General features: G+C 44.7%; 1 protein-coding gene across 8 annotated transcripts in view; it reads right to left on the bottom strand.

Moving 5' to 3' along the window:
- Positions 1-2,701: 2,701 nt before the first annotated feature.
- SIRT5 (sirtuin 5) overlaps positions 2,702-24,518 on the bottom strand; it is a 36,086-nt gene continuing 14,269 nt past the window's right edge. For 7 of the 8 annotated variants that reach the window (XM_044259222.1, XM_044259204.1, XM_044259177.1 and 4 more), the window contains exons 4-9: positions 22,116-22,341; positions 17,982-18,069; positions 16,919-16,972; positions 14,670-14,793; positions 12,817-12,932; positions 2,702-3,204 (exon numbers count right to left, since the gene is read on the bottom strand). In XM_044259222.1, coding sequence (XP_044115157.1) covers positions 3,129-3,204; positions 12,817-12,932; positions 14,670-14,793; positions 16,919-16,972; positions 17,982-18,069; positions 22,116-22,341 — 684 coding nt within the window. In that variant the 3' untranslated portion in view covers positions 2,702-3,128. Of the gene's footprint in view, positions 3,205-11,181; positions 11,837-12,816; positions 12,933-14,669; positions 14,794-16,918; positions 16,973-17,981; positions 18,070-22,115; positions 22,342-24,518 lie in introns of those variants that run through there. The other variant, XM_044259233.1, reaches the window with a different exon arrangement.

Raw genomic sequence — 24,518 nt, 5'->3', positions numbered from 1 at the left:
TCCATTGGAGTCCGCTGGGGATTAGAAATTCAGTGGCTTCTCATTGGCTGGCTGTTGCGGGGGCGAGTGGAAAGGCTTCCAAGGAGGTAATGAAGCCTATTCACCTACCCAGGTCCACCGTCTCTTCCTGTTGGATTTGCAATTAAGGACAAGTGGTAGAGCGTGAGACCAGCCCCTGCCGAACCTCCCAACTCCATTTTAGTAAGAGTTCCCTTTATTAACTTTCACATTGGATCCAAGTGATCAGTATTTGTGGATTTGGTTCCGTTCACTCCCTGACCCCCAAAGAAGTGGCATCTCCTTCCAAGGGCAGAATTGTGCTATAGCAACAGGACGTGATGCCTTTCAGTCCCCGCAATGACAGGAACAAGTTGACAGATGCAGGCTTAAGTCAGTGGTCAGCCCCAAACCTGTGCTTGGCGACCTCAACCACCATTTCCCAGGCTTCCCTGACCACCTGCCCCTGGAGTGTCCACGCCTCTGTCCATCACCGACACCATTCCCCTAACAGCTTATCGTCTGACTCTGGCATTAGGATGTACGCTCTGCGAGAACAGGGTCCCGGCCTGGTGCCCTGCTCTAACCCCAGGACTTGGAACAGTGGCTGGTCCAGCGCAAACCCTAAATCTGGTGAAAGAATGACTTCACCACTGCTTTGTGAAAGCAGCCCTAGCACAGTTTCTATCCCTTCACTCCCCAGATCTCTGATCTCTGGGTTTATCTTCTCCCACTCATTATACAACACGAAATGACTCATCACTGGCTGAGCAAACCAAGCTGTTGCACACTTGCTAGGCATTGGTAGATGCTGTTTCCTCTACCGGTACTCCTCCATGTGGAACTATTTATACTTCCAAAACTGCCACCCGGGCTGACTTCCTCTTAAAGGCTTTCAAACACCTTAACATTGACTCCATCTCTACTCCACTCATCTCTAATTGCATTCTCCTCTGAATCTTGCACAAATTTCTTTACTGTGGTTACTACTCTGTAAAATAGTTCACGAGACAATTGTCCCAACCATTCTGTGACCTCCTTGAGGGTAAAGTCCATATCTTACTGATCATTTTATTTCTAATGTCTATCATAAGGTAGACATTGAATTAAATGTCACATACATTTTTGTATTTTCAAATTTTTCATCTTCCCTAACAAAATCAAAACATGAACAAAAATGGCAAAACACAAAACCAAACCAAAACAAAAACTGCTGCTGGTACCAAAGGCCCAGGATGAGTGGACCGGAGTCGCAAAAAACAGTTATGAAATATCAGGACCATGGTCAAATTGAAATTACAGAGTAAAAATAAAGTCAGACTCACTTGAGACAATGTGCCAAATTTCATCATTCCTAACACTAGGAAAATGTATGAATTCAACTTTGAGAAGCCCAACAACAAACCTATTAACAATGAATGATGGTATTTCAGGTAGAAAAACTGCATTATATGAGATCCCCTCTGTGTACATCCTTTGACCCACTCATGCGAAGTGTGAATAGGGCCCTTAGGAGCCCTACGCCTTGTAAGTTTTGAACATCCCTCCTTGCCCATGGAAAGAACCTCTGGGATTTATTAAAAATTATGACTTGTACAGGAAAACCTTTTATGTGGGGGCACCTGGGTGGCTCAGTGGGTTAAGCCTCTGCGGCTCGGGTCATGATCTCAGGGTCCTGGGATCGAGCCCCACATCGGGCTCTCTGCTTGATGGGGAGCCTGCTTCCCCCTTTCTCTCTGCCTGCCTCCCTGCCTACTTGTGATCTCTGTCAAATTTTTAAAAATATATTTTAAAAAAAAGTTTTATGTGACCCTGTCTTGCCCGTTTCTACAAAAGCCAAGGGTGTAGCATTAAATGTAATTTTGTTGTAAGGGGCTGAGGCAATGTGGCCCAGGGGTGTAACCACTTGGGGAGCCGACCTGATCCAAGGGACCTATGCATGTAGGATGTCCCTACATGCATAAGGGCCACTCCTGCTAGTCAGACCACACAGCAGGCATTCCAAGGGCCCTAGGTGGTAAGGCTTGAGCAGAGAGCTGTAATCTTATTACCTGACTCCAGGTAATAAGATTGTAATATGAGCACAATTTTTTACAGTCCATGGGGGAAAAAAACCCCCAAAAACCTTCAGGATTCACTGTCTGGGAAAGCTTGGTGGGCCCCCACAGGGACCGTAATGCTTCTGTGTTTATGATATTAAGAAACAGTCAACCGTCAACTCTCCCTTTCCTCCTCGGCTGCTAAGGAGGCCAGTACTGAATTTTAGGCAGCTGTGTTTATCCTGGGAGTCCATATATTTGCATCGTTTATTTTTCTCATACTGATTTTCTATCTTGATGCTACTTTTCTCTTCCTTCCTTGCATGAGTTCTTGTGGTGAGCTATCCCACACACTGTGAGGTAAGGCAGCTAAACACAGTAAACGCTGAAAAGGAAAAGCTCCCAACAAAGACATCTCTTGGGGTAAGATCTTTTTTTTTTTTTCTTCAAGAGTTTATTTATTTGACAGAGAGAGATCACAAGTAGGCAGAGAGGCAGGCAGAGAGAGAGAGAGAGGAGGAAGCAGGCTCCCTGCTGAACAGAGAGCCCGATGCGGGACTCAATCCCAGGACCCTGAGATCATGACCTGAGCCGAAGGCAGCGGCTTAACCCACTGAGCCACCCAGGTGCCCCGGGGTAAGATCTTTATACAATAAGTGACCTACTATAGAGAGTAATTTTATTTTCTGCCAAAATTTGGCAAAAATCAGAAATACCAAGGTTTTAGCCCTCTTCTTCTCTCTGTGTCTAGATGGCAACAATTCAAGCAGGATAATTACTTTTTTTAAAAGATAATCTAATTACAAAAAATCTTCCCTTTCCAGGACCAACCAAACACCCATGAGATATCTTATGCTTAAGCCCACGCAAAACAAGACGTATTAACTTGACGGTTTGCTGACTTCTAAGAGTGTTCGCTATTGTTGCTTCTAGGCCCCCATCACTTATCATCAGGTGGGATTCCAGCCAGGGAATTGGAGGGTATTCTGAGATCTTCCAGTATTTAGCTCACCGTCCCACGATTGGTTCTCCTCTTGTCTGTGGCCAGGTACTTAGTACTAGATACTACGATTTCTTCTTTCCGCAGGGCAACTAAGAAGCATTTTCAGTTTCATGAGGAGCAAGGGCTTCGGGAAGAGTAGTACCACATGGCCCCTGGAAATGGAACCTGCAACAGGACAGATAAGCAGAGTTAGAAAAATCAACGGACCACTTCAGCAAGTCACATGTTTCTGAGTTACATCCAAAGCAAAATCCCAGTTCTCACAAATACGGTATTATGACTTTCGTTCTCCCTTTTTTCATCTAGTTTCGGATAACTCTAGATGTAGACATTTCCTTCCTGGTTGGTCCCAGTGATCAAGGGAATTTGTGAAAGCAACTGCCTTGAATTTAGGCGCTAAAACAAGAATTTTATTTAAGGGATAGGGGAGACATTCCCTGCAAAGTACATTTTGGAATGGTATGGCCAACCTCGTAACTGAAGCGCTAAGTTTTACAAAGTCTATATACTAAAAAAACAGGATTCTGATGCACTAAGGACACAAAAAAATACCCACAGGCACCACACAGACCATGAACATCATAGCTGAGCAAACAGCACACTCAAGCCATCCGTTGGATCTTACGACAACGGCCTTAGAGTCAGAAAGTAGAAACAAGCAAAAAGAGCAAAGAGGAGAGAGAAATAAGAAAATTTCATTTCTGCTTCCTTCGAGGGAAAACACAACAGGAAAGAAAAAAAAAAAAACTCTGCAGGATTTAGAGAATCCTGGAAAAGCAGGATTTTCTTATGTATTCAGAGGAAACCCAGTTGAGCACAGTTAAAAATGAAAAAGCTTATGCTCAAGGTAATTCAATGTTCATGTTTATTCTTTTTTTTAAAAGATCTTATTTATTCATTTGAGTGAGAGAGAGAGAGAGCATGAGAGGGAAGAAGGTCAGAGGGAGAAGCAGACTCCCCATGGAGCTGGGAGCCTGATGTGGGACTCGATCCCAGGACTCCGGGATCATGGCCTCAGTCGAAGGCAGACGCTCAACAAACCAAACCACCCAGGTGCCCCATATTGTTTATTCTTGACACAACCCAGATTATGAATGCCTGAGCCTCCTCCTGCCACCAGAAAGCTCCCGAGGTGCAGTTACAGCCCCTTGAGGACTTCCCCCAAATTACAGCCAGTCACAGAGAACTTCCCGGGAATTTCCATAGCCTCAACTTGCACATGTTCTCCTTCCTGAGAAAGTGACTTTTGAGTGTTCCCTCCCACATCCATCCTTCTCCTACTTTGCACGAGCAAGCTGGTTCCCCTCCAAGCCCAGAATCTTACCCTGTGGCTTTATCACAGAGTGTGAAAACATAGGCGGGGCCAGATAGAGGGATGTTTGAAATGCTGGTGTAGATCTCAGACAGCAAATGCTTTCTCGAGATTGGGTGACAAGGCAAGGAAGGGCCAGTCCATTCTTGCTTTCAATAAAACCTTTTGAAAGAGGGTCTGTTGTGATGAGACTGTCAATGAAAAGCTAGCTAAATGTGATACAAAATTCCAGCATGTATTTTCGCATATAACTCTGGAAGAGGTCCAAAATCTGAGTGGCAATGCCATAACAAAATTCCTTTCATTCCCGGGGAGTTATGTGGCTCCCGTTCTCAGGACCTACATCTATAAAAAGTAAAAGCTAAGAATTACAATTGACATTGGAAAGGTGAAACTTAGCTTGGCCAGGAAAAATCTGGCCTGTCCTCCCCCATACTAGGTAGAACAAGAGACACAGATGAAGCCAACTGCAAATAGGAACAAGATTTTTTTTCTCCCAGGACGATTGCACAAAGTATGAAAACAACTCTGCATCTCCCTCTGACCCTCCCCGCTCTCATGCTCTCTCTTGCTCTCTCTCTCTCTCTCATTCTTTCTCAAATAAATAAATAAAATACTTTAAAAAAATTACAGCAGTAAAGGATAAATGTGCTTGAGGACCCAAGTCACTGCCACCGAGCAGCAACCTTGCTTTCTAACCCCGGAACCAAGCTTCGCATAGCGGCGTCGGCGCAGTGTTATCCGTCTACCTTCACTTTGCGGTCTCCAGGGAAACACTTCAAGCCAGACTGCACTTGACTCCGGCCCAGCGCTGGCGGCTGCTCAGTCTACCAAAAACAGCTTCACTTAAATTCCACTTAAACGCCACCCTCCCCCTCCAAATTCTATAACAACTGCACCTTTTCCTTCATGTGAGGACACGAGCCCCATTCATCTCTCATTTGCAGAAAGCCAGTAAACCCAATCTGACTACAGGTTAGTTGCTGGTACCTGCAGGTACACTGGGATAGAACACTGTGAACTCGGTCTCCTTCCAACAATCGGGCAGGGGCATGGGGGCTAACCCAAAAAATTCATGTCCTATGCATCTATGAAGAGATGCATTTCCATTAAGATTTCATTTTTATGGAATTATTAACCAAAATGTATTATTTATTTGTTTGCTGTTTTCAACAGCTATACTACAAATTACTGTTAGCGATCATTCAATCCGGAGGAATTTTTTAATAAAACAAATTCTTCAGCTTTCAGGAAACTGAAAACAAATGATTCATACCATATTTTGCTGCAGAAACATAACAGGGTAGTCAAAAGATTTTAAGCATAAAAATGTATTACATGAATATGAATTTCTGGGGTGAAAGCAGAATGGAAATGCAAGTTCGAGGAGGAAAACGGTGAAGGTTGTTAAAAAGGATTTGTATACAGAGCGCCTGGGCGGCTCGGTCGTTGCAGCATCTGCCTTCGGCTCAGGTCAGGATCTCACTCAGGGTCCTGGGATCAAGCCCCGCACTGGGCTCCCTGCTCAGCGAGGTCTGCTTCCCCCTCTACCCCTAACCCCACTTGTGTTCACTCTCTCTCTCTGACAAATAAATAAATAAGATCTTTAAAAAATAATAAAAAATAAACTAACGTAGCTGGGAAAGACTAAGGGAAAGGCTGCTTCACAAACTTCTTTTCATAAGCTCCTGTTGCACTTTAAAGAAGAAACAAAAAGTAGAAAAGTATCCAAACCAGAGGTCATAATCCAGTGTTCTCCCAGAATCCCAGATGATGAGAGTCACCTGGGCCACTTGTAGAATATACAAACAGTCCTCACCCCCTGGACATTCTGATTCAGGAAGTCTACACTAGTGCCTTGGGACTGGATTTTTTTTTGGGTGGGGGGCTGCCTGCTTTGTTTTACAATATAAGGGCTGGGGTGATCTTTCTCTTCAGGGGCATCTGGGGAACACTGGGAGGATTAGGAGCATCATCGATGCACAACAGGTGACCTGCAGAATCACAAAAAAGGCCTTCAGCTCTATCAAAGCAAAACAAAATAAATGAATGGAATTTTGCTATAAGTGAACTTTTTAAAAAATAAATAAAATTAAATATTTTAAAGTATTTTTAAGTATATTTTGTTGAGGCATCTATGTGTCCTTTTAAAATTATTCTGACTACATGACTTTCTGATACACAGACCAACCAGGAGCCTGGCTGTATGAGCCAAGAGTAGGGCCCTCGCTACCCCCCCTTGACACTTGACAGTGCAGCCAAGTAGGCGGCCCAGCCGGGCATCAGACTTCCTATCAACTGTGGTCAACTGTAAATTAAAAGTAAACTCTTGGGCACATCGGTGGCTCAGTCGTTAAGCGTCTGCCTTTGGCTCAGGTCATGATCCCAGGGTCTTGGGATCGAGCCCCACATCGGGCTCCCTGCTTTGCAGAAAGCCTGCCTCTCCCTCTCCCACTCCCTCTGCTTGTGTTCCCTCTCTTGCTGTGTCTGTCTCTGTCAAATAAATAAATGAAATCTTTAAAAAAAAAAAAAAAAGGAAACTCTTGTGGCGCCTGGGAGGCTCAGTCGGTTAAGTGTCTGCCTTCAGCTCAGGTCATGATCGCAGGGTCCTGGGATGGAGCCCCATGTCGGGCTCCCTGCTCAGCAGCGAGTCTGCTTCTCTCCCCTCCCCCTCTCCCTACTCATGCTCTGTCTCTCTTTAATAAATAAATAAAACTTAAAAAAAAAAAGTAAACCGTTTAGATTCTTGACGAGCAGATACATAGTCAAAGCAGTCTATAAAACCATGTCTAGGAACTTTTTAGGCGTACAAACTCTGCTGACAGTTCGCTTTCTTCTCCTGCAGAAACGTGTTACTTCCTGACCTTACTGACCGCCTCTTCTGGGAAGTGCCCCCTCCCTCCCTCAACTCTGGCCACACTGACCTCCGGTGCTCTTTCCCACCTCCCAGGCCTGCTTCGGCTTGGGGGCCTCTGTTCCAGGTGGTCCTGTGTCTGGAACGCTCTTGGGCAGACTATCTCCTTAGCTAACTCCTTCCCCTCCTGCAAGCCTGCTCAGACGTCTCCTCAGTGAGGCCTACCCTGACTACCCAGCTGAATCCTGCAGCCTGTCCGCTCTCCTCTGGCTCTGCCTTTGCTTTTTGCTATAGCCGGCTGCCCCCAGTCTCGGCTGCTCTAGCCTTTGCATGTTTATTATGCTTCCTGCACACTGTTTGCCTCCAGCACCAGAATGTCTTCTTCACGTGGCAGATTTTTTGGTTTGCTGGTACCTCCTATCCTGAGCACCTAAAACAGTGTACCTAGCCTAGTACTGAGTACTAAGTACCTAAAAACCGAGTACCTAGCACATAGTAGGTACTTGGTAGATATCTGTGGACTTAACTGAATTCCAAAGTTTAGAGAAATTCAAAGATAAACAACAAGGTGGACACAGGGCACAGGAGGGCCGGGGTGCTTGGAAGGCCCTGTGCACCATCTCTTGGGTAAGCACAAATCCCATTTCTGCCTCAGCAAATGCACAGACCCTCATGTGCCAAGGACCCCAGGGTTGAACAACAGTCAAAACCTTGACACCCAATCTGAAAATACCTAGTACCTACTCTAACCGTAATGCCTGGCCGGAACTCACCCGAGACAACAAAGGGGGATGGGAAAAATGACAAAAGCCAAACCAGAACTAATTAATATCTTGAAAATATCAATACATTTCAGTAGGAGGCAAATTCTGTGCCTCTGTCTCTAAATTAGAACTGGGGCAAGGAATCTAAACATTTTGAGCAAGGGTCTCGGATGTCCAGTGAGATCCAACCTTAAAGCGTAGGCAGCATCCCTGTTCTCTGTTCAGGTAAAAGGAAATAAGGTTAAAAAGACGTATTATCCCAGTTTTTCATTGCTCTCATTAACCTAGAGCAGTTGTTGGCAAACGGCTTTCTATAAAGAGCCACAGAACACATTTGAGGCTTTGCGGGCCCAGCAGGGTATGTTGCAATGACTCAGTTGTGTTGTCACAGGTGCAAAAGCGGCTGTGGACAATACAGGGACACGTGGCTGTAGCTGCGTACTAATAAAACTTTATTTACAAACACAGATGCGGGGTGAATTTGACCTACAGGAAGCAGTTTGCTGACTTAGCGTAAAATTCAACCCAAATCTAGCACACAAGATGGAAGAGAAAAATTCTGCCCTTGTTAGGCTGTGTGTTCAAACACTCAATTGCTCTGGGCCTGGTTCCCCATCTGAAAAGTTGAGACGGGTAAGAGGATCACCTCCATCTCTTCTAAATGTCAGCTTTGAGGACTCCTAGATAAAAGCACGACTGTCCTCGCTGGTCAGTTACACTCATCCGGGGAAAATGCCCAGACTTAGTGGTAAGGACAACCGCAGCTCCCCCAAGAAGCCAACAAACAGAACGTGGTTCATGTGGTTGGTGCTGGGTCAATGGGTAGCTTGTCAAATTTGATCAAAGTTTCTAACGAGCAAGTAGCCGATCTGTCTAAAAGGAGACACGGCAGCTTTTCAGGACGTGAAGCTGAACAGTTTTGGCTGAGAAAGAGAAGCGGCTGGGTCGGGTCTGTAGTTTCAGGAGGCCCAACTTACGAAATGATGTCCTTAACTGCCAGGATTCTCTTCTTAACTTGCAGGAAAACTACCAAGTTCAAATTCCTCTGAAGACACACACAATGGACACCCAGGAGCTGCTGGTCAGTCAAGGGCATGAAAGGCGGAGGCCAGCTCTGGGCTTGTAGAAGGATTCTGCTCTTATTTTCTTCTTTTTCCCCTACCTGCATTTTGTTACTTTTCTACCATGATGATTTGTTTTCATTACTTAGTATAGGAGAGCTGGAGAACACAGGACTAAAAATAAACCACAGGAGAAGGGACTAGGGATGTAGCTCATTCCCTCCTTTGGGAAGATGATGCCATCCCACTCTTGGAGGATTCTGATGCTCTTTCAAACAGACGAGGGGCTCGAGTTGTCTGGCAATGACATTACTTTTACTTTATTTTTAACATACGCACACTAGTCTAGGTGCCACAGTGCATGTTAGAGGCCTCGTGTCTATTTTTCAGGGGATAAGTTAGAAGAGAATTTAATTTTTAATAGGACACCTTTATTGAGATGTCATTCACATATAATCTGCTTAGAACGTATAATTGATTTTTTTAGTATACTCACAAAATTGTACAACCATCACCACAATCGACTTCAGAACACTTTCATCATCCCAAAAGGAAACCTGTTCCCATTAATGGTTACTTTCCATTCCTCCCTACCCAACCCTAGACAACCTCTTGTCCACTCTGAGTCCCTGTCGATATCTGGATATCTCATATAAATGGAATCATGGGATTTGTGGTCTTGTGTGTCTGGCTTCTTTCACTTAGTATAATGTTTTCAAGGGTCATTCATGTTGTCGCATGGATGAGTGCGTCATTCATTTCTGGCTAATACTTCGTTGTATAAATACCACATTTCCGGGCGCCTGGGTGGCTCAGTGGGTTAAGCCGCTGCCTTCAGCTCAGGTCATGATCTCAGGGTCCTGGGATCAAGGCCCGCATCGGGCTCTCTGCTCAGCGGGGAGCCTGCTTCCTCCTCTCTCTCTGCCTGCCTCTCTGCCTGCTTGTGATCTCTCTCTGTCAAATAAATAAAATAAAAATCTTTAAAAAAAATAAATAAATAAATAAATAAATACCACATTTCCTTTATCCACTAATCAGATGAAGGACATTTGTATTGTTCCCACTCTTGGATTATGATGAACAATGCTGTGATGAGAATCACGGGTTCTTTTTTTTTTTAATATATATATTTTTAAATTTTTTATAAACACATATTTTTATCCCCAGGGGTACAGGTCTGTGAATCGCCAGGTTTACGCACTTCACAGCACTCACCAGAATCACGGGTTCCTATGTTAGCTCTGCATATAACCTTTGGAGGAACTGCCAGACTGTCTTCCAAAGCAGTGGTATCATTGTACCTTTCCACCAGCAACGGATGAGGAGGCCAGTTTCTTCACCAACACTTGTTGGTTTGTTTTTTTTTTTTAATTACAGCCATGCCAGTGGTTAAAGGGTATCTCAGGTGGTTTCAATTTCCATTTCCCTAATTTTAATAATGTTCAGCATATTTTCAATATGCTTATTGGCCGTGTATATATATTTAGAGAAAAGTCTATTCAAATATTTGGCCCATTTCTAAATTGGATGACTTCTCTTTTTGTTATTGAATTGTGAGAGTTCTTTATCTATTCCGGATGCAAGTCCCATATCAAATATTAGGCTTGCAAATATTTCCTCCCACTGAAGCACAGAGGTTTCTAATGCTGACGGAAAGCCAGGTTGCCCATTTTTCTTATGTTACTTGCGCTTTTGATGTCATGTCATGGAGGCTCTGACTAACTCGAGGTCATAAGGACTCACTCCTGTATTTTCTTGGAAGTATTTTATACTTTCAGCTCTTATATCTAGAGCCATGATCCACTTGGGTTAATTTCTGCATGTGGTATGAAGATGGAGTCCAGTTTCATTCTTTTGCAGGTGGCAATTCAGCCACTCCAGAACAATTTGTTAAAAGGACTACTCTCCCTGAATTGCCTTCAGACCCTATCCAAAAATTGGTTGGCCATACACTGAGGGTTTATTTTTTTTTTTTTTAAGATTTTATTTATTTATTTGACAGATAGAGATCACAAGTAGGCAGAGAGGCAGGCTGAGAGATCGGGGGAGGCAGGCTCCCCGCTGAGCAGAGAGCCCGACACGGGGCTCGATCCCAGGACCCTGGGATCACGACCCGAGCAGAAGGCAGAGGCTTTAACCCACTGAGCCACCCAGGTGCCCCACACCGAGGGTTTATTTCTGGACTCAAAATCCCGTCTATATGTCTATCCTCACACCAGCACTATGCTGTCCTGATGACTGTAACTTCGTAGTCACTTTTGTAACTGCAAAGTGTGAGTTCTTCAACTTCATCCTTCTTTTTTTGTTTTGGCTCTTCTGGGCCCCTTGCATTTCCATATGAAGTTTAGGATGACCTTGCCAGTTTTAGCCAAGAAGCCAACTGCACTGTGGATGGAGACCAGCCGTATCTGTAAATCAGTTCGGGGAGTACCGCCCCCTTGACATTATGATGTAGTCTGGTCCACGGACACGAGTGTCCTCGTGTTCAGATCTTTCCATTTATCTCACTGTATCGTTTGCAAAGAATCTGTTTTACATAGAAGGCAGTCGTCTCAAGGGATGTCCTCCTCGTTCCTACCACTTACACACAAATGAAGAAGCGGGCCGAGGACATAAACGGTGCTGATTAAAAAGACACGGAGGAGATTAGACTCAGCCAGCTCACCCAAAGGGGGTCATCAAGGGCATTTCCAGAGTCTGTGGCATGTTTTTTATCCCCGTGAAGACTCAGAATGCTGGTCCTCATCCTGGCTGCACAGTAGACTCATTTAGGAAGTTCCTGGAAACTGTGATGGCCAGGCTCCACCTGAGGCGAGTTACATCAGAATGTCACACGTGGTACCCAGCCATATTTTTAAGTATGCTGAGGTAACAACCACTGCTTTACGTAATGATAACAAGTTTCAGTGAAGACTTACATTTTATTGATAATAATTTTAAACTATAAATTTTGTTATAAAAGTATTAAAAAATATCAATTTAAATTTATAATATTTAAAATAATTTATACTATTTATCATATTGGCATTTCTTTATGAGTTATTTATATTCTACCTTAGAAAGGAAGTAAGCAGAGCACTGGGTGTGGTGAAAAAATAATGAATACTATTTTTCTGAAAATAAATAAATTGGAAAAAAAAAAAAAAAAGAAAGGAAGTAAGCAGACTGATAAAAATATATAAATGAAATTAAACGGGAAGCTATAACAACCAGGGTCCAAAAAGTAAGCAAAATGAAGGGGAGGATAAAATCAAACTCAGAATGAGACGAAAAACCCATAGTCTGAGGGTCTCCACTTTCACACAAATGGGAGAGACAGGATCAGCACCATGGCACAGCCCCAAATAGCAATCCTGAGGCTATCTGGTAATTTGGCGGGTGTTTGGCAATGAGACCAAAGAGGCACTCACCAGGCCACTGCCTGGGGGCACAGAGGGTGATGAAGGAGGAAGGTCCACACGGACATCACCCCGGCTGTGCACTGGGTATTCAACTCACCCACACCTAATGCCGCTACCAACTCTTGCTGAAAAATACAAGTAAAATGTTCATTCCAGAAGAACTTTCCAAGTGTGAACAAGAGCCCTAACTAAGGCAAATCCCCTGGAAAAAGACATGGCTGCCATAGTTACTGATATTTTGTTCTTCCATCAAAGCACCTATAGACCAAATTAGAAAACATAAACTCTGTGTCTTTTTTTTTTAACGAGAACAGTAAGATCTGTTCAGACAACATATCCAAACCAGCTCGGTGCCTTCTGTCTCCCACCTTGGTATTCCCTGTACCTGAATCTGTTGGTGGCTGGGGTGGTTTCCATGTTGAATTCGGCCACTGGCACTCCCCGGGCAGACACCTGGGGCGCGAACATGGCGGCAGGATAAACCACGGAGGAAGTTCCCACCTACAAAGCAAATGAATGGAAAAGGACAAATGACCACATTCCAGGAGGAAGGAACATTCTTTCAGAAAACCTGACAGAAACTCAGGCCAGTTTGTGGTTACAGCTGTGAGGGAAGCTAAGCTGGGTGGGCTCAATGCGGAGCTTCCAAGGGACAGATGGGGAAGTTGGGAGGCATCCTTTCAGCGGATCACTAGAAGAATGTGCTAGAAGAAAAGCAGCACAAATGGAGAGAATGGCAGATGAATGATTCAGTTTTGTTTCTGCTCTGGGAGGTGATGGCAATAATCCATGTTCTTTTTTTTTTAACAGTAGAAAATGCAAAGAAAAAATACATACATGTCATCCTCCTGCTACCCCAAGATAACCACAGTTCACATTTTAATATAGATTTTTTCAGGTTATTCCCTACGAACACATATTTACAAATGTGCTTTCCAAGAAAGGAAAGACCAGAACATGCTGGACAAACCAGCTTTTCTCACGTGACCATCGGTCATGAACATGGCCGCGACACTGGTATGAGCTCAGTGGTACTGGCCAGGTGACTATGCATCCATGAGAAAATCCTTCTGCTTCTAAAGACACGTTCTAGAAATTCTGAAATACGCATACCCTTTGTCCAATTAATTCCACTTCTAGGAAAATGTGTCCTAAGGAAAGGATCTGAAGAACATGCTAAGAAGTTATGTCTACGACAATCCACCCTAGCATTATTCAAAAAATAAAAGCAGAAATGGCCTAAATGTCCAAAAACAGAGAACTCGTTAAATATTTATATCAAGCAACAGGATACCATGCAGCGAGTTAAAAGATGATGCGGATTTGTGAATGGACTGACAAGGAATATACGTGTATAAAGTTGTTTCAAAACAGCATATAAAAATATTTTTGATTTAAATATTGGTAGATGACTCCTCCCATCTACAAAGGATCCTGGTTCATTTAAATGCAGAAATTATAGGACTAAATTCCTATTTCAGTTCTCTAAGTTACTTTTGAGATGGGAACATATTTTCAGAAAAAAAATATAAAATATGATAGAATTTTTTAAAAACAGAGCATATAATCTGAAGCCATTTTTGAATTTTAAACTATATGTATACATCTGCATAAGAAAATATCTAGCCCAGGGACGGGCAAGGAAAGGGCCGGACAGTAATGTTTTTAGGCTTTGTAAGCCAGAGAGTCTCCATCACAGAGTCGACTCTGCCGTTAGAGTGTGAAGGCAGCAGGAGATGACCCAGAAGAATGGATATGGCTGTGTTCCAATAAAACTTTATTTACAAAAACAAGTGGCGGCTCAGATCTGGCCCACAGGCCGCAGTTTCTCACTTCTGATCTAGAGAAGAAATATACTAAAATGCTAACTGTGGCTATTTCTGGAGGGTGGAGTTATTGGGGATTTCGAATTTCCTCTTCACAATTTTGTACTTGTTTGTATTTTCTCAAATTTAATAATGAGCATGTAGTACTTTCAAAATCAGAAGTAATAGCATGCTTTTTATTTGGTGGAAAGAGGCTTCATGAAGCCTAAGACACGGTCTTGCACAGTTGTGCATTTAAGATCTGTAGGGTACCACAAGACCTCTCAACACACAAATTCAGAGGGGGAAGGAGGGAAAGGAACAGAGAAGGAAGGGAGGAGGGGGAAGGAGAGAGGGAGGAAAGAAATAGCAAACTCCACCCCAGTCCTGGTGTTCCAGAAAATCTCAAGCATCGGGGAAGGGAATGACCTACCACTAGACACAAGTCGCAGAGGGTCAGCTCTCTGTCAACCTCTTCCAGAATGGCAGGATCCAGGTTTTCTCCAAACCACACCACGTGGGGTCGCAGCAGACCCCCGCACCCAGCCTCTTCGCACCTGTAAGAACATCGTCCTTCACCCAACCCCAACACCTGCCCCTACAGTTCTGCCTACGTGGGTCACAGGAAGGCTAGGGGCTACTCCAAAACCAGACTGTCCACTTGGGTGGCTCTGATGCTTCTTAGTCTCTGTTCCTCCCCTACCAGACCATGTGAGCTTATCCTGGATAGAAATTACTCATTTTAACGGTCCTCATCAAGTTTTTATTTTGTCTAGATGCACGGGGCTCATGTGTTGACATATGTGTTTCGGCCAACCTTCACATTCCCTTTCTAAACACTGTTTCAAAAGATTAACAGGCCCAAAATGGAATCCCTCGTGCTAAGCCCCATGTCAGCAAACCAGAACTTACTACCTAACCTGTAGCTTCAGACTCGCCAGGGAATGTGACCTCTCACCAGTCAGTGTGGAACCACGGTCAGCATTAGCGGGGTAAGCCACTGAAACACCCCCGGGTCCCCTGAAGGAAGGTGACCTCATCTGAAACAGTTCCCTCCTTGCTAGAAAAACTTCCTCGCCCTGCCTCCTTCGGCCTATAAGAGTCTTCCATTGTGTGAGGCTCCTTTCCGTCTGAGAGATGGGATGCTGCCTGATCCACGAAGCTCGGAGGAAGCCAACTGATCTCCAACATTGACGCAGCTGGATTTTTTTTTTTAAGATTATTTATTTGTCAGAGAGAGAGAGGTAGAGAGAGCATACAAGCAGGGAGAGAAGCAGAGGGAAAGGGAGAAGCAAACTCCCTGCTGAGCAAGGAGCCCAACACAGGACTCAATCCTAGGACCCCGGGATCATGACACGAGCGGAAGGCAGCCGCTTAACAGACTGAGCCACCCAGGTGCCTCTGGATATGGTTTGCACAGCAGCTTTCCCTTTCCCAGCTGCTTCCCCACATGCGCTGGTGTGGCTGCCTGGGAGGAACCAGGCTCAGACCTGCCTCTAACACCCCAGCCGCCAGCTGGTCTCATCAATGACCTCCTTTCCTGTTTCCCCAGATTCACCTTTTTCTTGCCCTGACCACAGCCAAGTTCTCCAGGGTCCATTGCCAAAACCTTCTCATTTTTCACTGCCTCCTACCTCATCTTATATAAACCTTCTAAAATAATCCTCCAAACATCCTTTTCATCTTAATAATCTCCCCAGGAACTGCTCAGGGTCCCCCATTGTTTTATATCAAACTTTAGAATTCAGTAATAAAAATCCTGACTAAGAATCATAAAAAGGATTCTGTAGTTAAATAAACTGGTAAAATATTAATATATTATAACCACTTTTTAAGGAGGAATAGTGTACTTCACATATTAAATGCTCTGAGAAGTCCCACAGGAAAGCAAAATTACTCTGACTTCGTTTAATCTGTGGTTTCTGTATTTATTGGAGCACATAACATTTTTTTTCAAGTAATGCCTATCAACATCACATGACTCTAGTGCTGTAGGAAACACTTTAGGAACCACTGTGGTAACATCTGGTTTGGGAAACCTCAGAGAAAAAATTCTCTCCAGGGTTTATCATAATGTGAAAATCCTGTCTGGTCCTGTAATTTCACCTTCTCAAGACCTTTTTTTACTACCTCCTTTTCCCCTGGATTGATAATACTGATGACAAGAAGGATGAAGATAATACGCTTTATACACACCAGATATGTATCTGCAGCCTAATAGCTCCAGAAACCTTCCAGACCTCAAATTCTCCCACCACAACACAAAGCAAAAAGAGACCAGAAAGGAGTTCTCCTCACCCTGCTTTGGTTCACCTTTGCCCTTTCACTGTTGGCCTCATAGGTCAGGGCTGGTTTCTGCACTGGCACCTTTAAGATGCACCTCCCAGAGCACCTGGGTGGCTCAGTTGGTTAAGTGTCTGCCTTCAGCTCAGGTCATGATCTCAGGGTCCTGGGATCGAGTCCCACATCAGGCTCTGGGCTCAGCTGGGAGCCTGCCTCTCCCTCTGCCTCTGCCCCTCCCTGCGCTCATGTATGCTGACTCTCTCTCAAATAAACAATCTTTAAGAAAAAAATTAAGAGGCACCTCACAAAATGAACTTAGATTTTGATTCCTTTCTTTCTTTCTTTTCTTTTTTTTTGCACTCTGGGAAACCAAACATGGATCAATGTTGTTTTACCCACCGGGGAAGTTTCTCCACTGGGATTCTGGCATCTTGAGCTTCCGGGTCTGGAGCACTGAAGCAAATGGTATTAGAAAGGAAATAATGTCATTGGTATAATCAAAGAACAAAGAGATAACATAACCCAATAAATCTGCATATTTTCCCGGCAGCATACAGTTCAAAGCCCATAATTAGTACATGCTGACTTAGAGGTGCCCAATGCTGACTTAGAGGCAACAAACAATTAGCTACTGGAGGTTTTACTCAAGAGAAGGAATCTGCATGTGGAGAGGGGGTGAGCCGCGGGGAAGCCAACGGGAGTTTCATGACATACGTTATATACGTCATCGTGATTTGACTCTTCTGCACGGATATGTATTAATATATTGCTTGTATGATTTATACTGACTTAAAATGGCCAGGTAAAATTTTTCTCAATATTCCAAGTATATTCTTATTTTTCCCCCTAATTATAATAACAGTACATGTTCATCACAGAATTGTTAGAGAAGTCTAGAGAGTGGTAAAGAAGAAATCAAAATTTCCCATAATCCCACCATTCTTGATAATCACTGTTAATATTTCATTGTATTTTTTACCTGTATATAGATATATCAACATGAACGGGGTGTGTGTGTTTGTGTGTGTGTGTGTGTGTGTGTGTGTGTGTTGGGATCATATGAGGTAACAGTTAGGCCCTGTGGTTTTTACTTAGCATTGTAAACTTTGAGCAAGGTATTTCTTTTTTTTTTTTTAAGATTTTTATTTATTTATTTGACAGACAGAGATCACAAGTAGGCAGAGGGGGGGGAAGCAGGCTCCCCGCTGAGCAGAGAGCCCAATGTGGGGCTCGATCCCAGGACCCTGAGATCATGACCTGAGCTGAAGGCAGAGGCTTAACCCACTGAGCCACCCAGGTGCCCCAAGCAAGATATTTCTTTTATCAGATGGCTGTACTATGTCTAGTCTTATTTTTCACAAATATTCATGGGAATCCTAGGCTACCATTGAATTTCCTTATATTTATGTTCAACTGAAAAGAGAAAACAACACACACTCGTCCCGGAGAGCAGTATAATTACCCTTTCCCTGATAAAGCCGCACAAATGGGACTCTTGTAATTCTCAGCCACAATGCCACAAGAGGTACAGCGGGTTTTAAATAAGCTACCTGAAAAACACGAATTAAATGAGACCAGAGTTTAGTAAAATCAACAGCAATTGTCTCTGTTGAGGGGATACAAAATAACTGAGTTTTTACAGGTCCACATTAGCAAATGGGGCTGCCCTAGGTTTCGAGGGAAACACAAAGGCGGGCAGCGGTCCTAAGCCAGCTGAGGGTACCTGCCTCCTGGACCCTACAATCCAGAAGGGAGAAACATAAAATCCCTTACTCCATGATGAAGTGGCTCCTGAATGACCTCAATGCGCAGGTGCATTTGAAGTGGTCGTTAGGGCACATGAAGCCAGTGAACTGAAGGGCGTGGTTTACCAAGTACATGGTTGATAAAGGTTCCCTACCTTGGATGTACTTGCAAACTTTTCATTTCGACCTAACAAATTTTGACTTTTATACAAAAGCAGCTCCGTGAATACAGAAATCTACAAGTATATAAGCCAATAATTGTTAAAACCAGTGACCATTTCTTGAGGAGCCGGTAACGGGACCGTAATTTACCAGATGTTCGCCTTGCGTCCAGCGCTGCGCTGAGCCCACCACACACCAGGGTGTGTGTCTCTCCATTCCATCCAGCATTCCCTCCTTGGGGAGCCATCTCTCTTCTTCCCCATGCTGAGCGGAAGGAGCTGTCCATCCCATCCCAAAATACAAGCTTGGGCCCCAGCTCCAGACTGGCCCCATCATGGTACCTAATCCGGTAGTCTCAGGGGCCTGATAGAACAAAGGCCAGCCCTGGCTGTTTCAGCCAAAGAACCACTGAAGGACCATGTGAGGAGGACAAAGAGTTCTGGCTGTTGTCCAGAACCCTTCCACCTTCCACGGACACATTTGGGTAAGAGCCAGAGAGGTCTGGGATTGGACTCTGCACGGGGAGTGTCAGCAGCTTGGAAGGGAAACTGGAGACAACAGAGGAGCAGCCTTTTTGGGAATGCTGCATCACAGATACCCTGAATGGCACAGAGCAAGGAACACACGGTGTCACCGATGCCTTGGAGTTGTTTGCAAGAGATGCCAGCGAGTTGGCTTGTGAGGCACACTTACCCACTTTATTTCACTCGTATTTTGTGGGTTTTTTAAATTTCACTCATATTTTGTGATTTTTTTTTTAAAGATTTTAGGTATGTATTTTTGCTAAAGAGAGAGGGAGAGAGTGAGCACAAGCATGGGCAGCAGCAGAGGCAAAGGGAGAAGCAGGCTCCCCGCCGAGCAGGGAGCCCGATGTGGGGCTTGGTATTAGAACCCCAGGACCACTGCCAAGCCGAAGACAGAAGCTCAACAGACTGAGCCACCCAGGCGCCCTTTTGTATTTTATATGCACAAGTGTGATATAGTTCCTAAAATAGTGTCTAAGGAGACGTGTCTTGGAAGAAGTTGCTGTGGTCAATGTCAACGAGGTTATTGCCTATGTTCTTATCTGGGATTTTGATGGATTCCTGTGTTACATCGAGGTCTTTCATCCATTTAGAGTTTATCTTTGTGTATGGTGGAAGAGAACAGTCCAGTTTCATTCTTCTGTATATAGCTGTCCAATTTTCCCAGCAAGATAAAAGCTTCTGCACAGCAAAGGAAATGATCAACAAAACAAAGAGGCAACCCACTGAATGAGAGAAGATATTTGCAAATGACAGTACAGACAAAGGGCTGATATCCAAGATCTATAAAGAACTTCTTAAACTCAACACACAAACAAACAGATAATCAAGTTAAAAAATGGGCAGAAGACATGAACAGACACTTCTCCAAAGAAGACACACAAAAGGCTAACAGACACATGAAAAAATGTTCATTATCATTAGCCCATCAGGGAGATTCAAATCAAAACCACATTGAGATACCACCTTATACCAGTTAGAATGGGCAAATTAACAAGACAGTAACAACATGTGTTGGAGAGAATGTAGGGAAAAGGAACCGTCTTACACTGTTGGTAGGAATGCAAGTTGGTGCAGCTGCTCTGGAAAACAGTATGGAGGTTCCTCAAAAAATTAAAAATAGAGCTGCCCTATGACCCAGCAATTGCACTACTGGGTATTTATCCCAAAGATACAGATGTAGTGAAAAGAAGGGCCATGTGCACCCCAATGTTCATAGCAGCAATGTCCACAATCGCTAAACTGTGGAAAGAGCCAAGATGCCCTTTGACAGACAAATGGATAAAGAAGATATAGTCCATATATACAATGGAATATTACTCAGCCATCAGAAAGGATGAATACCCAACTTTTGCATCAACATGGACAGGACTGGAGGAGATTATGTTAAGGGAAATAAGTCAAGCAAAGAGAGAGCCAATTATCATATGGTTTCACTTATTTGTGAAGCATAAGGAATGGCATGGAGGACATTAGGAGAAGGGAAAAATGAAAGAGGAGAAATCAGAATGATAGTCGAACCACGAGAGACTATGGACTCCAGGAAACAAACGGAGAGTTTTTAGAGGGGCGGGGAAGGGGGATGGGCTGGCCCGGTAGTAGGTATTGAGGGTACAGACTGCATGGAGCACTGGGTGTTAGATGCAAACAATGAATCATGGAACACGACATCAAAAGCTAATTTGTATGATGACTAACAGAACAAAATAAAAATAAATAAATAAATAAAACTGTGTCTAAGTAAGTTTGAACAAACTGTTTCTATAACTACAAAGTAACAATTCTAAGGGATAATAAAACATCATGGTTTGGGTAGACTATTCTCTTTGTAAGGGTCACATTAAAAATGTGATGTATCTTGGGGCTCCCGGAGCGGGGGTGGTCAGGTGGTAGAGCGTCCAATCTCAGCTCAGGTCCTGGTCTTGGGGTTATGAATTTGAGTCCCATTCTGGGCAGGATGCATCTTAAAAGTGGTGGCATCTTTAGTTTGATGGAAGACAGGGCTTTCTTTTGTTTTTACCTAAATTAGAAGAGTTCTAACAATCTGCAACCCTCAATGCTCCAACCAATGCACATATTATCTTATTTAATCCTTGAAACAAGTCTAAGAGAGGTGTTAACATCCCCACTTGATACATTTGTACCTGGTAAGGGACACCACCTACATTCTGCACCTGCACAGAAACAAGCCGCATGGACAGACCCTGTAGAAGAATGTGCCAACAAGGCACCCAGTCAGTGGGTGGCCAGCTACTGCTGGGATATAAAAGCGAGACGGGACCCAAGCAAAGGCTGCTTCACCACCATTATCCCAGGCAAAAATGGGCAACTTCACTGTATAGCCACAGAAACCAGTAACATTTCCCACATGGGGTCACTGTTTCTGGAAATTCCACAATTAGAAATGCTTTCCTTGGGATGGAAGTTTTGTAGGCTCTTAAACACAAATGCCCTTGGGAAGAAATCTTGCATACCCATTTATGCCCTTGTATGAATCAATTTATTAGATTTTTTTGGTGAGCCCCAAGCAGGGAGAGAGGATGAAAGAGGACGTGAGGGAAAAGAGGATGTCATCAAGGGCAGAGGAGGGAAGACAGACAGGGTATAAGACAAACTTGGTGGGCTGGCTGAAGCCAAGGTCACTGATCTGGCAGCTTCCCTAAGTGCTCACCAGCTGAACGGAAGCCTAGCCTCAGGGGAGAGAGCCAACTGGGGACAAAGGGAAAGTAAATGGCTACCCCCAGGGAACGCCAGCATCATCCCTGGGCCCCTGCTGCTAAAGGAGGTTCCCCAGCCTCGCATTTCCCCTCAGCCTGGCTAGGCACCACCGCTGTGTAAACACAGCGGAAGCCTGGGCATCTCATCAAAATGCAGATTCCGGGGGAGGCTGGATGGCCCAGTGGGCTGGGCCTCTTCTTTCAGCTCCGGTCACGATCTCAGGGTCCTGGGATCGAGCCCCGCATCGGGTTTGCTGCTCAGCAGGGAGCCTGCTTCCCACCCCCACCACTGCCTGCCTCTTTGCCTACTTGTGACCTGTCTCTGTCAAATAAATAAATAAAATCTTTTTTTAAAAAATGCAGATTCCAATTTAGTGGGTCCCTGGAGGGAAATGGCAGGACTTGTGGTTTGAAATCTTGTTCCCCTCCCCACATGAGGGCTCCTCACCATGGATTTCCAGAAGGTTTTTGGTGCCAGCCCTGCGGTGCAGCTCATCGATGTTCTGAGTGATGACCATGACCCGTCGGCCCTGCTCGTGCAGCCGGGCCTCACATTCAGCAATGGCAAGGTGCCCCGGGTTCGGCTCCTTGCTCAGCATGACCTCCCGCCGGTAGTGGTAGAACTCCCACACCAGGGAAGGGTTTCGTGCAAAGGCCTGCGGGGTGGCCAGATCCTAGGAGTTGGGGGAAGAGAAGAGGCAGGAGTCAGAGAGAGAAGGCCAGGGTGCACTAATGCTCTGGGACACGGAAGCAGGCAGCTTCTGGAGGGAACAAGCTGGAATGTGGCTGCCAGAGGCCCACGCGGTGTGACAGATGCGGGACAGGGGCCCGGGGCCAGCCTGAGTCCCAGACCTGGGACTAACGAGGGACCGCGGGGAAACCAGCTTTAACTTCTCCACTTCCAAGGCGGGGATACTGCCACCTGTCCCATTCGCCAGGCCAGGAAGTTATGGACAGGAAGTCAAGCAATCTGCAGGAAAGTGATTCAGGTGGAAGCTGCTTTTTCATGGAGCCCCACAATATAGGAAGTCGATGCATTTATCCAGGAAAAAAAGCAAAATGAGAAGTGCCCGCTTGAGGTATAATGGCCGTAGCTGACGAACTCAGTTCTTTCTAATAGTAAGTAGAGCTACACGCATACACACAACAACGCATATAAAAAACAGGATATATATTAACAGAATATATAAAATATATTTTTAAGGATGATTTTTCTTCTAGGATGGACAAATCTTATCCACAGCAAAATAGAGGAGCGTCGTTGTTGTCTGGGGCTGCCAGCTGATGGGAAAGGCCACAGGGGAACCTCTGGCAAGATACAGTCTATATCTTGGGGTGCGTGGGTGGCTCAGTCAGTTAAGCATCTGCCGGTGGCTCAGGTTATGATCCCGGGGTCCTGAGATCAATCCCCACATTGGGCTCCCTGCTCAGTGGAGATTCTGCTTCTGCCTCTCCCCCTACTTGGGCTGTCTCTCTCTCTCTCTCTCTTTCTCTCAAATAAATAAATAAAATCTTTTAAAAAAAAAAGAAATAGTCTATATCTTGATGATGGTGGTGGTGGTATTATGCATTTTGTTTGACTATAAAGGTCACCCTTTTATCTGGCAGTAGAATCAGTCTTCACTTGGGGAGTCAATGGGGAGCAAACGTGTATGTTGTGGATTACCCGCATATACGTCCTGCCCTTCATGCAGAACGCGAGTGGCCTGAAGCAGTTTTCGGGTGCCACGGGAACGTGTCCACGTGTGTCCTTAGAACATGGTAGTGTCAGACACAGTCTATGGACTTCTTTGCTTCCCCACAAACTCTGAGCTGCTTTGACACCACTGACTGCCTCTCTCTTCTGGAAGCACCCACTGAGCTTCTCTAATTCGGGGACTGCTCTGTGTGGCCCCCCTCTCGTGGGACCCTGATGGCCCTCTGAGCTCCTTCTTCCCCTCCTTCATCTTTAAGGCGGCAATGCCCACACCTACCTCCATAGGCTGGAGGGCAGCAGAAGCGAGAAAACATCCCACATGTTGCCAGCCTAATGCACTTAATAGGGCAGGAAAGGTTCACTAACCCTTCATTAACAAGAAGCTACCTCCTAAATCTGGAATTCATGTACTGAAGTAACTATGGTGGCCTTCGTTCAGCCAACAAAAGTCTAGCAAACACTTCCATGTGCCAGAGTTCTGGGAGCTGGGGACAGAGCAATGGTTAAAACAGACAGAACCTTCCACATTCCAATACTAGGGATTTCCTAGGCCGGGGGTTGGGGGGAAGTAGAGTGCCTAAGGCCAAAAGTACATTCTGGGCCCAGGATGGTGGGTGTTGGCTCCACCTGTTAAAATGGATAGAATGGTCTGCTTCAAAGTGGTGAGTTTTGTTGTATGTACAATTAGCCATTGAACGATGTGGGGCTTAAGGGCACCGATCTCTGTGCTGTCAAAAACCTTGTGTGTACCTTTTGATGCCCCAACTTAACTACGAATAGCCTCCTGTCGACAGAAAGCCTTACTGAGAACAGAAACCGTCAATGAGCACATATTTCATATATGTAATAGATACTGTATTCTTCCGATAGAGCACACTAGAAAAAATGTCATGAAAATCCTAAGAGAACATACATGGACGGTGCTGTCCAGTATGGATCGATCCCAAAAGCACAGTGTCCCTTTACAGCACGAACCATCTGTCAGTGCCTACATCAATATTCTTATACAGGATACAAAACACTGTAGACGTTATACGTATTACTAACAGCAGACATCAAAAAAAGTAAAAGAGGGGTGCCTGGGTGGCTCAGTGGGTTAGGGCCTCTGCCTTCGGCTCAGGTCGTAGTCCCAGGATCCTGGGATGGAGCCCCGCA

Source organism: Neovison vison, chromosome 1, assembly GCF_020171115.1.
Source record: "Neovison vison isolate M4711 chromosome 1, ASM_NN_V1, whole genome shotgun sequence".
In the NCBI taxonomy this organism is placed as follows: Eukaryota; Metazoa; Chordata; class Mammalia; order Carnivora; family Mustelidae; genus Neogale; species Neogale vison.
The sequence above is the reverse complement of the archived record's forward strand: the minus strand, read 5'-3'. Positions and strand labels throughout refer to the sequence as shown.